The 14,133-nt window shown below is 51.3% G+C and overlaps 1 protein-coding gene across 1 annotated transcript in view; it reads right to left on the minus strand.

Moving 5' to 3' along the window:
• The window catches only part of LOC140469256 (laminin subunit gamma-3-like), a 107,229-nt gene that overhangs the window by 50,940 nt on the left and 42,156 nt on the right, over positions 1–14,133 (minus strand). The window contains 4 exon segments of the mRNA XM_072565592.1: positions 887–1,099; positions 7,898–8,010; positions 10,381–10,564; positions 12,938–13,054. Coding sequence (XP_072421693.1) covers positions 887–1,099; positions 7,898–8,010; positions 10,381–10,564; positions 12,938–13,054 — 627 coding nt within the window.

The raw sequence follows: 14,133 nt of genomic DNA on the forward strand, positions 1-14,133 counted from the left end.
GCCCACCCCTGTCCCCTGTCCAGCCTCTCTGTCCCAGGCAGGCTGCAGTGCTCCAGTGAAGCTCAGTGCAGGCTGGAAGAACAGCACCTCATTTTCCGCTTGGGGACCCCGCAGCCTTGAGGACCCAATACTGAGTTCAACAACCTTACAGCTGGACTCCATCCTCCCAGGTTTCTTTCCCCATCCACGCCACCCCCCACCCCCCCACCCCACCCCCACACCCAGTCCTGTTGCTTTTACTACAGTCACCCATTCTCACCCACCCCAGCCTGGTGGCTCAGGGGTTAGCACTGCTGCCTCACAGCACCAGGGACCTGGGTTCGACTCTAGCCTCGGGTGACTGTCTGGGTGGAGTTTGCACATCCTCCCCGTGTCTGCGTGGGTGTGCTCCAGTTGCCTCCCACTGTCCAAGGATGTGCAGGTTAGGGTGGGTTGGCCATGGGAAATGATCCTATGGTGTGAAGGCTGGATGGGTGATGGTGCATCTTTGGAGGGTCAGCGTGGACTCACTGGCTTCTTCCAAACTGAAGAGATTCTATGATTTCAGATCTTTTATCACATTATAAACCTATTGCTGTAACTTGAGCTCAGCCATTCTATTCTGCTCTCAGTTCTTATTATCATTTTTTTCTGTCCTGAGCTGCTATCTCCTTGGCTCCCCATCCCTGACACATCTCTCTCTCTCTCTGGGCCTGGTCTCCACCCAGACCTTGTTTTCAGTGTAAATACCGCGCTGTTCCGAGCTGCCAGCCGTCCTGAAGAAGGCTCAGCAGCCCTGGGACGTTAGCTCTGTTTCTCTCCCTGTGAGTGTTGCTGAGTTTCTCCCGCGCTCTCTGTTTCGGGTCTCCAGCGCCCAGCTGCAGCTCTCGCGAATTCCCGGACTGACCTGATTCTGGCTCGCAGCTTCCATGTTGGTTACAGGTACAGGCCACACAGGGGCTCAGTGGCCCTCCAAATGGTATCTCCCGCTTGTAACCCGGGGCGCACGCCTCACAGAACTGTCCGATGTAGCCTTCGGGACACACACACTCCTCCACCCAGGCTGCGCGGGGAGATAGGCCGGCCTGGGCTGTTACCAGGGTAACATCCATCAGGTGGACTGTAGCACAGAGAGCAGAAAGCAGACAGAGCCTTTAATGACATGTTGTGGAGCAGAAATAAAGACTCGCATTGGTATAGCACCTTTTACTCAGACATCCCAAACTAATAGTCATTTTGATCCACGTGGTATTGCTGCTAATTTGTGCACAGCAAGTTCCCACAGATATCTCCGAGGTAAATGGTTACAGCTCACTCAGTAGCAGGGATAACCCCTCAACCCCTTATCCTCTTGGCAAAACAGTGTCATGGGGGGAGGGTTTCAGAGTCCTGTTGGACTGGGCTGGCAGGGCATGAGTTAAAGGTTTCACCAGAAAGATGGCATTTCCAACAAGGTGGCACTGCAGAGCGTCATAGAACATTACAGCGCAGTACAGGCCCTTCGGCCCTCAATGTTTGTGCCGACCTGTCAGACTAATCTGAAGCCTATCTAACCTACATTATTCCATGTACGTCCATATGCTTGTCCAATGACGACTTAAATGTACTTAAAGTTGGCGTCAGGCTGGAGTTTACACGCACACTCGCACACACTCACACACACACGTGCATGCACACAAACACTCAGACACGCATGCACACACTCACATATAAACACTCTCACAAACACACACTTGTGCATGTACACACAGACACACACTCGCTCACACACACACTCACACGTGCACGCACACACACATTCACACTTGCACAGACACACACACTCTCACAGACACACACACCCTCTCACAGACACACACACTCTCACAGACACACACTCTCTCTCACAGACACACATACCCTCTCGCAGACACACACACTCACAGACACACACTCTCTCTCACAGACACACATACCCTCTCGCAGACACACACACTCTCACAGACACACACTCTCTCTCACAGACACACACTCTCACAGACACACACACTCCTCACAGACAGACACCCTCTCACAGATACACACACTCTCTCACAGACACACACACACACTCTCTCTCACAGACACACACCCTCTCAGACACACACACTCTCTCACAGACACACACACTCTCACAGACACACACACACTCTCACACACTCTCTCTCACAGACACACACACTCTCTCACAGACACACACCCTCTCACACAGACACACACCCTCTCTCACAGACACACACTCTACCACAGACACACACCCTACCACAGACACACACCCCCTCTCACAGACACATACTCCCTCTCACAGACACACATACACTCTCACAGACACACACACTCTCTCACAGACACACATACACTCTCCCAGACACACATACACTCTCACAGACACACATACACTCTCACAGACACACACCCTCTCACACACACCCTCTCAAAGACACACGCACCCTCTCACAGACACACACCCTCTCACAGACACACACTCTCTCTCACAGACACACACACCCTCTCACAGACACACACACACAATCTCACAGACACACACACACAATCTCACAGACACACACACACACTCTCATAGACACAAACACACACAATCTCTCACAGACACACATACTCTCCCAGACACACACACACACACAATCTCACAGACACATACACACACTCTCACAGACACATACACACACAATCTCTCACAGACACACACAATCTCTCACAGACACACACAGTCTCTCACAGACACATACACACTCACAAACACACACCCTCTCACAGACACACATACACTCTCACAGACACACACACACTCTCACAGACACCCTCTCACAGACACACACACTCTCTCACAGACACACACACCCTCTCACAGACACACACACCCTCTCACAGACACACACACCCTCTCTCACAGACACACACACCCTCTCTCACAGACACACACACCCACTCTCACAGACACACACCCTCTCACACACATCCTCTCACAGACACACACCCTCTCACACACATCCTCTCACAGACACACGCACCCTCTCACAGACACACACTCTCTCACAGACACACACTCTCTCTCACAGACACACACACCCTCTCACAGACACACACACACAATCTCACAGACACACACACACAATCTCACAGACACACACACACAATCTCACAGACACATACACACACTCTCACAGACACATACACACACAATCTCTCACAGACACACACAATCTCTCACAGACACACACAGTCTCTCACAGACACATACACACTCACAAACACACACCCTCTCACAGACACACATACACTCTCACAGACACACACACACTCTCACAGACACCCTCTCACAGACACACACACTCTCTCACAGACACACACACCCTCTCACAGACACACACACCCTCTCACAGACACACATCCTCTCTCACAGACACACACACCCTCTCTCACAGACACACACACCCACTCTCACAGACACACACCCTCTCACACACATCCTCTCACAGACACACACCCTCTCACACACATCCTCTCACAGACACACGCACCCTCTCACAGACACACACTCTCTCACAGACACACACTCTCTCTCACAGACACACACACCCTCTCACAGACACACACACACAATCTCACAGACACACACACACAATCTCACAGACACACACACACACTCTCACAGACACAAACACACACAATCTCTCACAGACACACACAATCTCTCACAGACACACATACTCTCCCAGACACACACACACAATCTCACAGACACATACACACACTCTCACAGACACATACACACACAATCTCTCACAGACACACACAGTCTCTCACAGACACACACAGTCTCTCACAGACACATACACACTCACAAACACACACCCTCTCACAGACACACACACCCTCTCACAGACACACATACTCTCACAGACACACACACTCTCTCACAGACACACATACACTCTCACAGACACACACACACTCTCACAGACACACACACACTCTCACAGACACCCTCTCACAGACACACACACTCTCTCACAGACACACACACCCTCTCACAGACACACACACCCTCTCACAGACACACACCCTCTCTCACAGACACACACACCCTCTCTCACAGACACACACACCCTCTCTCACAGACACACACACCCACTCTCACAGACACACACCCTCTCACACACATCCTCTCACAGACATACACTCTCTCTCACAGACACACACACTCTCTCACAGACGCACACACTCTCTCACAGACGCACACTCTCTCACACACAAAGAAATAAGAACAGGAAGAGGCCGTTCAGCCCCTTGAGCCTGCTCCACCATTCAACAGGATCATGGCTGATCCAATGCTCCTCACGTCCACTTTCCTGCCCTTTCCCTGTACCCCTCGATTCCCCAACTGATCGAGAATCTGTCTCAGCCTTAAATATACACAAGAACCCTGCCCCCACAGCTCTCTGTGGCAAAGGGGTCCAAAGGCACACGACCTTCTGAGGGAAGAAATTCCTCCTCATCTCCATCTGCAATTGGTGCCCCTTTATAACGGGGCTGGACCTTCTGCTCCTACACTCTCCCATGAGGGGGAACACACACACAGATACATCGGGAAGGTGAATAGCAGGTGCCTATTCCCTGGGGTATGGGATTTCAACACTAGGGAGCGTCTTTTTAAGGTGAGAGGAGAAAGATTTAAGAAAGACATGGAGGAAAACTTTTCTTTTTACACAGAGAGTGGTTTGTGTGTGGAATGAACTACCAGAGGAAGTGATGGATGCAGGTACAGTTACAACATTTAAAAGACTTTTGGATACATTCAGCAGTAGGAGAGGTTTGGAGGGGAATGGGTCCGGAGCAGGCAGTGGGACTAGTTTACCTGGTGAAGATGGTTAGAATGGACTGGTTGGGTCTGTTTCCAGGCGGTATGACCCTCAGACACACTAACACATGCAGACACATACCCGCGTGTGCATGTGTCTGTGTGTATGACCCGTTGCAGGATGAGGGTCACACAGACACACACACACACGGGTATGACCCATTGCAGGATGAGGGTCACACACACAGACACACGCACACACACGGGTATGACCCATCGCAGGATGAGGGTCACACACACAGACACACGCACACACACGGGTGTGACCCATCGCAGGATGAGGGTCACACACACAGACACACACACACACGGGTGTGACCCATCGCAGGATGAGGGTCACACACACAGACACACACACACACACGGGTGTGACCCATCGCAGGATGAGGGTCACACACACAGACACACGCACACACACGGGTATGACCCGTTGCAGGATGAGGGTCACACACACAGACACACGCACACACACGGGTATGACCCATCGCAGGATGAGGGTCACACAGACAGACACACGCACACACACGGGTATGACCCATCGCAGGATGAGGGTCACACACACAGACACACGCACACACACGGGTATGACCCATTGCAGGCTGAGGGTCACACACACAGACACACACACACACACACGGGTATGACCCGTTGCAGGATGAGGGTCACACACACAGACACACACACACACACACACACGGGTATGACCCGTTGCAGGATGAGGGTCACACACACAGACACACGCACACACGGGTATGACCCATCGCAGGATGAGGGTCACACACACAGACACACGCACACACGGGTATGACCCATCGCAGGATGAGGGTCACACACACAGACACACGCACACACGGGTATGACCCATCGCAGGATGAGGGTCACACACACAGACACACGCACACACACGGGTATGACCCATTGCAGGATGAGGGTCACACACACAGACACACGCACACGTGGGTATGACCCATCGCAGGATGAGGGTCACACACACAGACACACGCACACGCGGGTATGACCCATTGCAGGATGAGGGTCACACACACAGACACACGCACACGCGGGTATGACCCGTTGCAGGATGAGGGTCACACACACAGACACACGCACACACACGGGTGTGACCCATCGCAGGATGAGGGTCACACACACAGACACACGCACACGCGGGTATGACCCATCGCAGGATGAGGGTCACACACACAGACACACGCACACACACGGGTGTGACCCATCGCAGGATGAGGGTCACACACACAGACACACGCACACGCGGGTATGACCCATCGCAGGATGAGGGTCACACACACAGACACACGCACACGCGGGTATGACCCATTGCAGGATGAGGGTCACACACACAGACACACGCACACGCGGGTATGACCCATCGCAGGATGAGGGTCACACACACAGACACACGCACACGCGGGTATGACCCATCGCAGGATGAGGGTCACACAGACAGACACACGCACACACACGGGTATGACCCATTGCAGGATGAGGGTCACACACACAGACACACGCACACACACGGGTATGACCCATCGCAGGATGAGGGTCACACACACGGGTATGACCCATCGCAGGATGAGGGTCACACACACAGACACTCGCACACACACGGGTGTGACCCATCGCAGGATGAGGGTCACACACACAGACACACACACACACACGGGTATGACCCATCGCAGGATGCGGGTCACACACACAGACACACACACACACACGGGTATGACCCGTTGCAGGATGAGGGTCACACACACACACACGGGTATGACCCATCGCAGGATGAGGGTCACACACACAGACACACGCACACACACGGGTATGACCCATCGCAGGATGAGGGTCACACACACAGACACACACACACACACACGGGTATGACCCATCGCAGGATGAGGGTCACACACACAGACACACACACACACACGGGTATGACCCGTTGCAGGATGCGGGTCACACACACAGACACACACACACACGGGTATGACCCGTTGCAGGATGAGGGTCACACACACAGACACACACACACACACATGGGTATGACCCATCGCAGGATGAGGGTCACACAGACAGACACACACACACACACGGGTATGACCCATTGCAGGATGAGGGTCACACACACAGACACACACACACACACGGGTATGACCCGTTGCAGGATGAGGGTCACACAGACAGACACACGCACACACACGGGTATGACCCATCGCAGGATGAGGGTCACACAGACAGACACACACACACACACGGGTATGACTCATTGCAGGATGAGGGTCACACACACAGACACACACACACACACACATGGGTATGACCCATCGCAGGATGAGGGTCACACAGACAGACACACACACACACACACGGGTATGACTCATTGCAGGATGAGGGTCACACACACAGACACACGCACACACATGGGTATGACCCATTGCAGGATGAGGGTCACACAGACAGACACACGCACACACACGGGTATGACCCATCGCAGGATGAGGGTCACACAGACAGACACACGCACACACACGGGTATGACCCGTTGCAGGATGAGGGTCACACACACAGACACACGCACACACACGGGTATGACCCATCGCAGGATGAGGGTCACACACACAGACACACACACACACACGGGTATGACTCATTGCAGGATGAGGGTCACACAGACAGACACACGCACACACACGGGTATGACCCGTTGCAGGATGAGGGTCACACACACAGACACACGCACACACACGGGTATGACCCATCGCAGGATGAGGGTCACACACACAGACACACGCACACACACGGATATGACCCATCGCAGGATGAGGGTCACACACACAGACACACGCACACACACGGGTATGACCCGTTGCAGGATGAGGGTCACACACACAGACACACGCACACACACGGGTATGACCCGTTGCAGGATGAGGGTCACACACACAGACACACGCACACGCGGGTATGACCCATTGCAGGATGAGGGTCATGGTGAGGGTCACTTACTCGAAACGCTCCTGTTGGTACCCAGTTTCAGAGCAGTGAGGTTGGAGAGCAGCTGCTGAAACTGGAAACTGGAGACCGTTTCACTTTGGATGCCAGCCTGTATCTCGTGCAGTCTGCAAAGAATAAAAAAATCCCTTCAATCATGTTACTCAGGGTTAAAAACAAACTGGTCTCTCATTCAGTGATATCCCAAGGTTAACCAATTGTTTCTTGAATTATTCCATCTTCCTCATATCCCAGTGAAACGTGATCAAACTTCACGTCGCAACTCCTATCTGAACCATGAGAGCAGGCGTTAACACCCTCACCTCCTGTGGGATAAATTCTTATTCCCTTAGGAATAGGGAATTCTTCCGTTTGTCCTGTTGGGAGTGAGACAGAAAGCTTCACTCACTCTCAAGTTAGTTTGACGCCATGTTCTGAACCTAATGCTTTTGTCTCAATCTCTGCAACATTTGTCTCTCTAATCCATCTCCTTCTGAACCCGATTACAGTAGATGGGCGGTCCGCGGGTTCCATTCTGGAGTCTGCTCACGCCGTGATTTGTTCGCGAGTCGGAACGCAGCGTGGGACAACATGAAGCACCTGACCCTAGGGACAGGAAATGTTCCGATGTGGGGTCTTCAGAATTCCCTCCCTGAGTGGGACTGTGTTTGTCGGCACGGGTGGATGGAAGTCAGACGTTTATAGATCAGGGTCTGGATTAGTGGTGCTGGAAGAGCACAGCAGTTCAGGCAGCATCCGAGGAGCTTCGAAATCGACGTTTCGGGCAAAAGCCCTTCATCAGGAACGTCGATTTCGAAGCTACTTGGATGCTGCCTGAACTGCTGTGCTCTTCCAGCACCACTAATCCAGAATCTGGTTTCCAGCATCTGCAGTCATTGTTTTTACCGAGTTTATAAATCAGGGTCTGACCGCACAAGGGCGGAGTCTGCATGATTCGGTCACCAATGGTTCAGGAGGAGAGATACCAAGAACCCAATGTCCCAACAAGATAAAGGTCCTCAGCTCCAAAAATCCCTCTCGCTGCAGCCAATAAGGAGGGAGCATCGATTCCGCTCAAGGTTGGGAGTGAGGTGAAAGGTGAAAGGGGGGACTGCAGACGCTGGAGATTAGAGTCAAGATTAGAGTGGTGCTGCAAAAGCTCAGCAGCTCAGGCAGCATCCGAGGAGCAGGAGAACCGACATTTCGGGCTAAAGCCCATCATTAGGAATTCCTGATGAAGGACCTTTGCCCGGAACGTCGATTCTCCTGCTCCTCGGATGCTGCCTGAGCTGCTGAGCTTTTCTGATCCGTGAGGTGAAAGGACGTGACCCTCGATGTGCTGCGCGAGGGAACGTCTCACCGTTTCGGAAGCTGGTCCAACACAGCGATGGAGAAGTTACGGGTGGTTTCCTTCAGGTTAAGGGGAGATTTAATGGGGGTTGTTCAACATCACAGAGTAAATGGCGAGAGACCATTTCCAGTGAAGGGGCTTGGGGGGGGGGGTTGTTCAGTCACCAGAGGGACACCAACCTGAAGGGAATTGGCGAGAGGGGGTGTCTGTTAAAATGCAGAGAGTTACTGTGACCTAAAAACACATTCAGTAGAAATTTCCGGAAAGGAATTGAAAAGAAAAGCATTTCAAGGCTATAGAGAAAGGAGCAGAAATGTGCAGTTAATTAGTTCCTCGGTGTATCTATAGATTTCTTTTAGCCAGAGGGATGTATGAGCTCAGTGCATGTTTGAAACAGAGGTCAGTCGATTTCTGGATATTAAAGACATCAGGGGACGTGGGAATAGTGTGTGGAAAATTACATTCAAGGAGAAAATCGACCATGATCAAGCTGAACAGCAGAACCATCACGATAGGCGGAATTCCTCAGATCTTTCAAACAGTTGGCATTGGCACGATGGTCCAAATGGCCTCTTTCAGCACTCTAGAATTCACTGAAAGACAGCAGCAAAAATGCTTTATTTTCTGGAAGCCACTCACAGTAGCAAATGGCACCCCACATTGTTCGGAGTCAGCGCTACTCCAATGATACACCTCTTCCTTGAAGCAACTTGGTCAAACATCTGACCACACGGCTGGGAATAAAAAAAATCTTTTGACCCAGAGCGTTCCATCTCTCTGACGAGGCTTCAAGCCAATCCATCTCCAACCAACCTGCTCTGAAAACTCTGCCCACAGTTTGCCAACTGTGGCCAACAGCAACTGAGATCATCGGCGACATTCCAAATATTCCCCACTCCCCAACATTCCAGATCCTTTCAAACATTAACTCCTTCCTTGGGACAAACTCTATCCATATTTTGTTGAGATTTGTCCATCGGCTTTTGAGATTTATTGTTTAATTAATGGGGTGGATGCGTTGTCTTGCCCATCTTCGGGGCTGTAGGTAAGAAATTACATCAAAGTATTCCAATAAATCTGAAAACTGTTAATTTAATCCCCAATCTGAAATCCCAGGCCATATCCGAAAGAATTCACAACCACTCACGTGAAGTTAACTGCCCATTCCCAGGGCAATGTCTCGTTTGGCACTGGTGGGGAAACTGAAGCAGAGACGTGGATTCCAGAACCTTCCAGAATTATGATGAAGGAGGGAAGATCCTCACTTTCTACGTGCAGAAGCAAAGAGAGGTTCTGGCCGTAGCTGAGCAGCTGGTTCCCCAGAAACTTGGCTGAAACGGGATGGAATGATAGGAGTAACTGAGCTGCATTATCAAAAGCAAGGGTCAGGTCCAAAACAGAGACATGTTACCGACCCGGTCGGACCCCCTCAAAACATCTCAGTAAAGAAGCCCAGCCACTAACTTTGCTGGTGTTTTAAGTAAGTGTACAGTGGATAATCCAAGAGGGATGCAGCTGGTCAAATCACTGAGTTTGAGACAAAACAATTTATTTACAAGATTACTGAATGAAACACAAATAAAAGAGAACAGAATACTGTATAGCTTAAACTATTCGAAAACCCAAGAGACCAGCCCCACCCTTGGCACAAACGGTAAAATCAAACCCCAGGTCTCAGAGGAGAGAGAGAGCGAGCAAGAGAGAGAGAGAGAGAGAGAGAGAGAGAGAGAGAGAGAGCGAGCGAGAGAGAGCGAGAGAGAGCGAGAGAGAGAGAACGAGTGAGAGAATGAGAGAGAGAGCGAGCAAGAGAGAGCGAGCAAGAGAGAGAGCAAGAGAGCGAGAGAGAGCAAGAGAGCGAGCGAGAGTGAGAGCGAGAGTGAGAGTGAGAGTGAGAGAGAACGAGAGTGCAAGAGAGAATGAGAGAGAGACAGCGAGAGAGTGAGAGAGAGAGCAAGAGTGCAAGAGAGAACGAGAGAGAGAGAGCGAGAGTGCAAAAGAGAGAGTGCAAGAGAGAGAGAGAGAGCAAGAGAGAGCGAAAGAGAAAGCGAGAGAGGGAGAGAGAGAGGGAGAGAGAGAGCGCGAGAAAGAGAGCAAGAGCGAGAGAGAGAGAGGGAGAGAGAGCACAAGAGACAGAGAGAGCAAAAGAGAGAGAGAGCGAGAGAGAGAGAGATGGCAGGGAGATTCAGCGTGGAGCACCTTCCTCCATGGAGCTGTTTTGTGCACCTGCCTGCTTTCTCTGAACAGCCAGACTGTGAAAACCAGACTAAACCAAACCAGACTAAACCAAACCAGAGAGAAGCTGACCTGGGAGAACTGGCCACTCCCCTTTCATTGTACAAGTGTATTTTTGAAAAACCTGATAACATGCTCGAGTCGATCAGCCCCAGACCTTTTGGAGTCTATGTCTTTACGACCTCCTCAAATAAAAAACCAAGGACAACCCAACCTCGTTAAAAGAGCAGGACCGTCACCGGCAGAGAACGCTGGAGGAACTCTGCAGGTCTGTGGAGAGAGGAACAGAGTTAACATCTCAGGTCCTGATAATGGCAGGGAGGTTGGAGGGGGTGGAGAGGTGCGAACGGACAGGTTGAGACAGAGCCCAGAGGGAGAGGAAGAGGGATAGTGGGATGGTTGACAGGGAGGAGGAAAGGCAATCGCCAGGCCGTAACAGCACCCCCTTGGTCGGGCCATTACAAAGGCAGGGTTGGATCTGAAAGCATGGAGAGCAGCCAGTTCAGAGGGAGGTCGGTTTGGGGGGACGGCGGGGGGGGGGGGGGGGGTGGTGGGGAGGAATTAAGGTGACCAAAGTTCTCAAAGAAGGAATTGTGTGCAGGTAAGAAGTGGAGGGAGGCAGTGTGATGGAGGTGGGTGAAGGTCTACTTGGGACAGGAAAGGGAGTCCTTTCCAAAGAAGGAAGGAGAGTTTGTTGTAATGTTGCGCCCAAAATCCGTTGAGGTGGGGGCACAGAGGGATAAACCAGAGACCCACACTGGGCCCAACAGAGACAGTAGACACTCGGCAAGAGGGAGGGTGAGGGGAAGGAGGCAGAGGGGGACAGGGACTAATTGGGCAGGGTAGAAATTCTCTCTCTCCCCCACTAAACACTGCCTTCAGCCCTCACCACAAACTCCATTCGCTAGCCTCCAGCTTCTTCCCTTTTTCCAGACAATGCCTGAGATTTAAGCGAGTTCTTCAAAAGCTTGGCCTCTCCTGTGAGTGTGAGAAAGGATGTGTGATCACCACACTCACCCCATCACTGAGAGAGTCCAGGTCAGCTCAGACTGGAGCTGCCTCTGTCCTTGAGCTCAGCCCTTCAACGACCGGGCCTTTTCTTCAGGCCTCTGCTGCGTTTGAGCTCAACCATCCAGACACTTCCCCAGCTGGACTGCCATAATATGCTGAAGGGACAGGGAGCTTCACTTAAAGCAAAGGGGCTGAGAGGTTCTCAGTGTTGGGTGGATTTGAACTTCCAACCAGATTAGGCATGACCTGAGGGAATGACAGAGCTCGGATCAAGGGGCTGAATGGTCTACCCCTCAACTGTACGTCCCTCTTTCCCATTGAAAATTTCAAAGAAACAGATTTAAAGGGACAGAACATCACAGCACCATCCCAATGAGCAAACCATCAGAGCAGACTTGCTGTCCATTGTGGTCTCCATTGTTTGAAGTTATGCATTATCTGGAAGATTGATCAGTACTCACCCGGTGCAATAAAATATTCCCATTCCCCATCTTCTGGAATCAGACTGATCCGTCCCTTCTCCCAGGAGACTGAGGACTCCTCTCCATCCAGGTTCTGTCGCTGCCAACCATCTGGGTCTGCAGAAACATCCAGACAGGGTTAAAGGTCACTGCCCCACCTCAATACGTTCAACACACCAACCAACAGATTCAAGAACAGCTTCTTCCCCGCTGTTATCAGACTTGTGAATGGACCTCGCATGCACTAGAGTTAGAGTCATAGAGCTGTACAGCACGGCAACGGACCCTTCGGTCCGACCCGTCCATGCCGACCAGATATCCCGACCCAATCTAGCCCCACCTGCCAGCACCCGGCCCATATCCCTCCAAACCCTTCCTATTCATATACCCATCCAAATGCCTCTTAAATGTTGCAATTGTACCAGCCTCCACCACTTCCTCTGGCAGCTCATTCTATACACGCACCACCCTCTGTGTGAAAAAGTTGCCCTTTAGGACTCTTTTATATCTTTCCCCTCTCACCCTAAACCTATGCCCTCCAGTTCTGGACTCCCCGACCCCAGGGAAAAGACTTTGTCTATTTCCCCTATACATTCCCCTCATAATTTTATAAACCTCTGTAAGGTCACCCCTCAGCCTCCGACGCTCCAGGGAAAACAGCCCCAGCCTGTTCAGCCTCTCCCTGTAGCTCAAACCCTCCAATCCTGGCAACATCCTTGTAAATCTTTTCTGAACCCTTTCAAATTTCACAACATCCTTCAGACAGGAAGGAGACCAGAATTGCACACAATATTCCAACAGTGGCCTAACCAATGTCCTGTACAGCCGCAACATGTCCTCCCAACCCCTACATTCAAAGTTCTGACCAATAAAGGCAAGTATCCCAACTGCCTTCTTCACTATCCTGTCCATCTGCAACTGTACTTTCAAGGAGCTATGAACCTGAACTCCAAGGTCTCTTTCCTATAGCAGGAAGACCAGAATGGAACACAGTATTCCAGAAGGGGCCTCACAAATATTGATTGTTCCCTGTAGCTGTAACACCATGTTCTGTATTCTGCCCTACCACCCTGATGTCCTAATGTAAGGTATGATTTGTCTGGATAGCACACAAAACAATACTTTTCATTGTATGTGACAATAATCAAATCCAATCACCTGATCACAGCTTTACATTCACAAGAGATGGACTGGAG

This window comes from Chiloscyllium punctatum, chromosome 49 (assembly GCF_047496795.1).
Source record: "Chiloscyllium punctatum isolate Juve2018m chromosome 49, sChiPun1.3, whole genome shotgun sequence".
Lineage (NCBI taxonomy): Eukaryota > Metazoa > Chordata > Chondrichthyes > Orectolobiformes > Hemiscylliidae > Chiloscyllium > Chiloscyllium punctatum.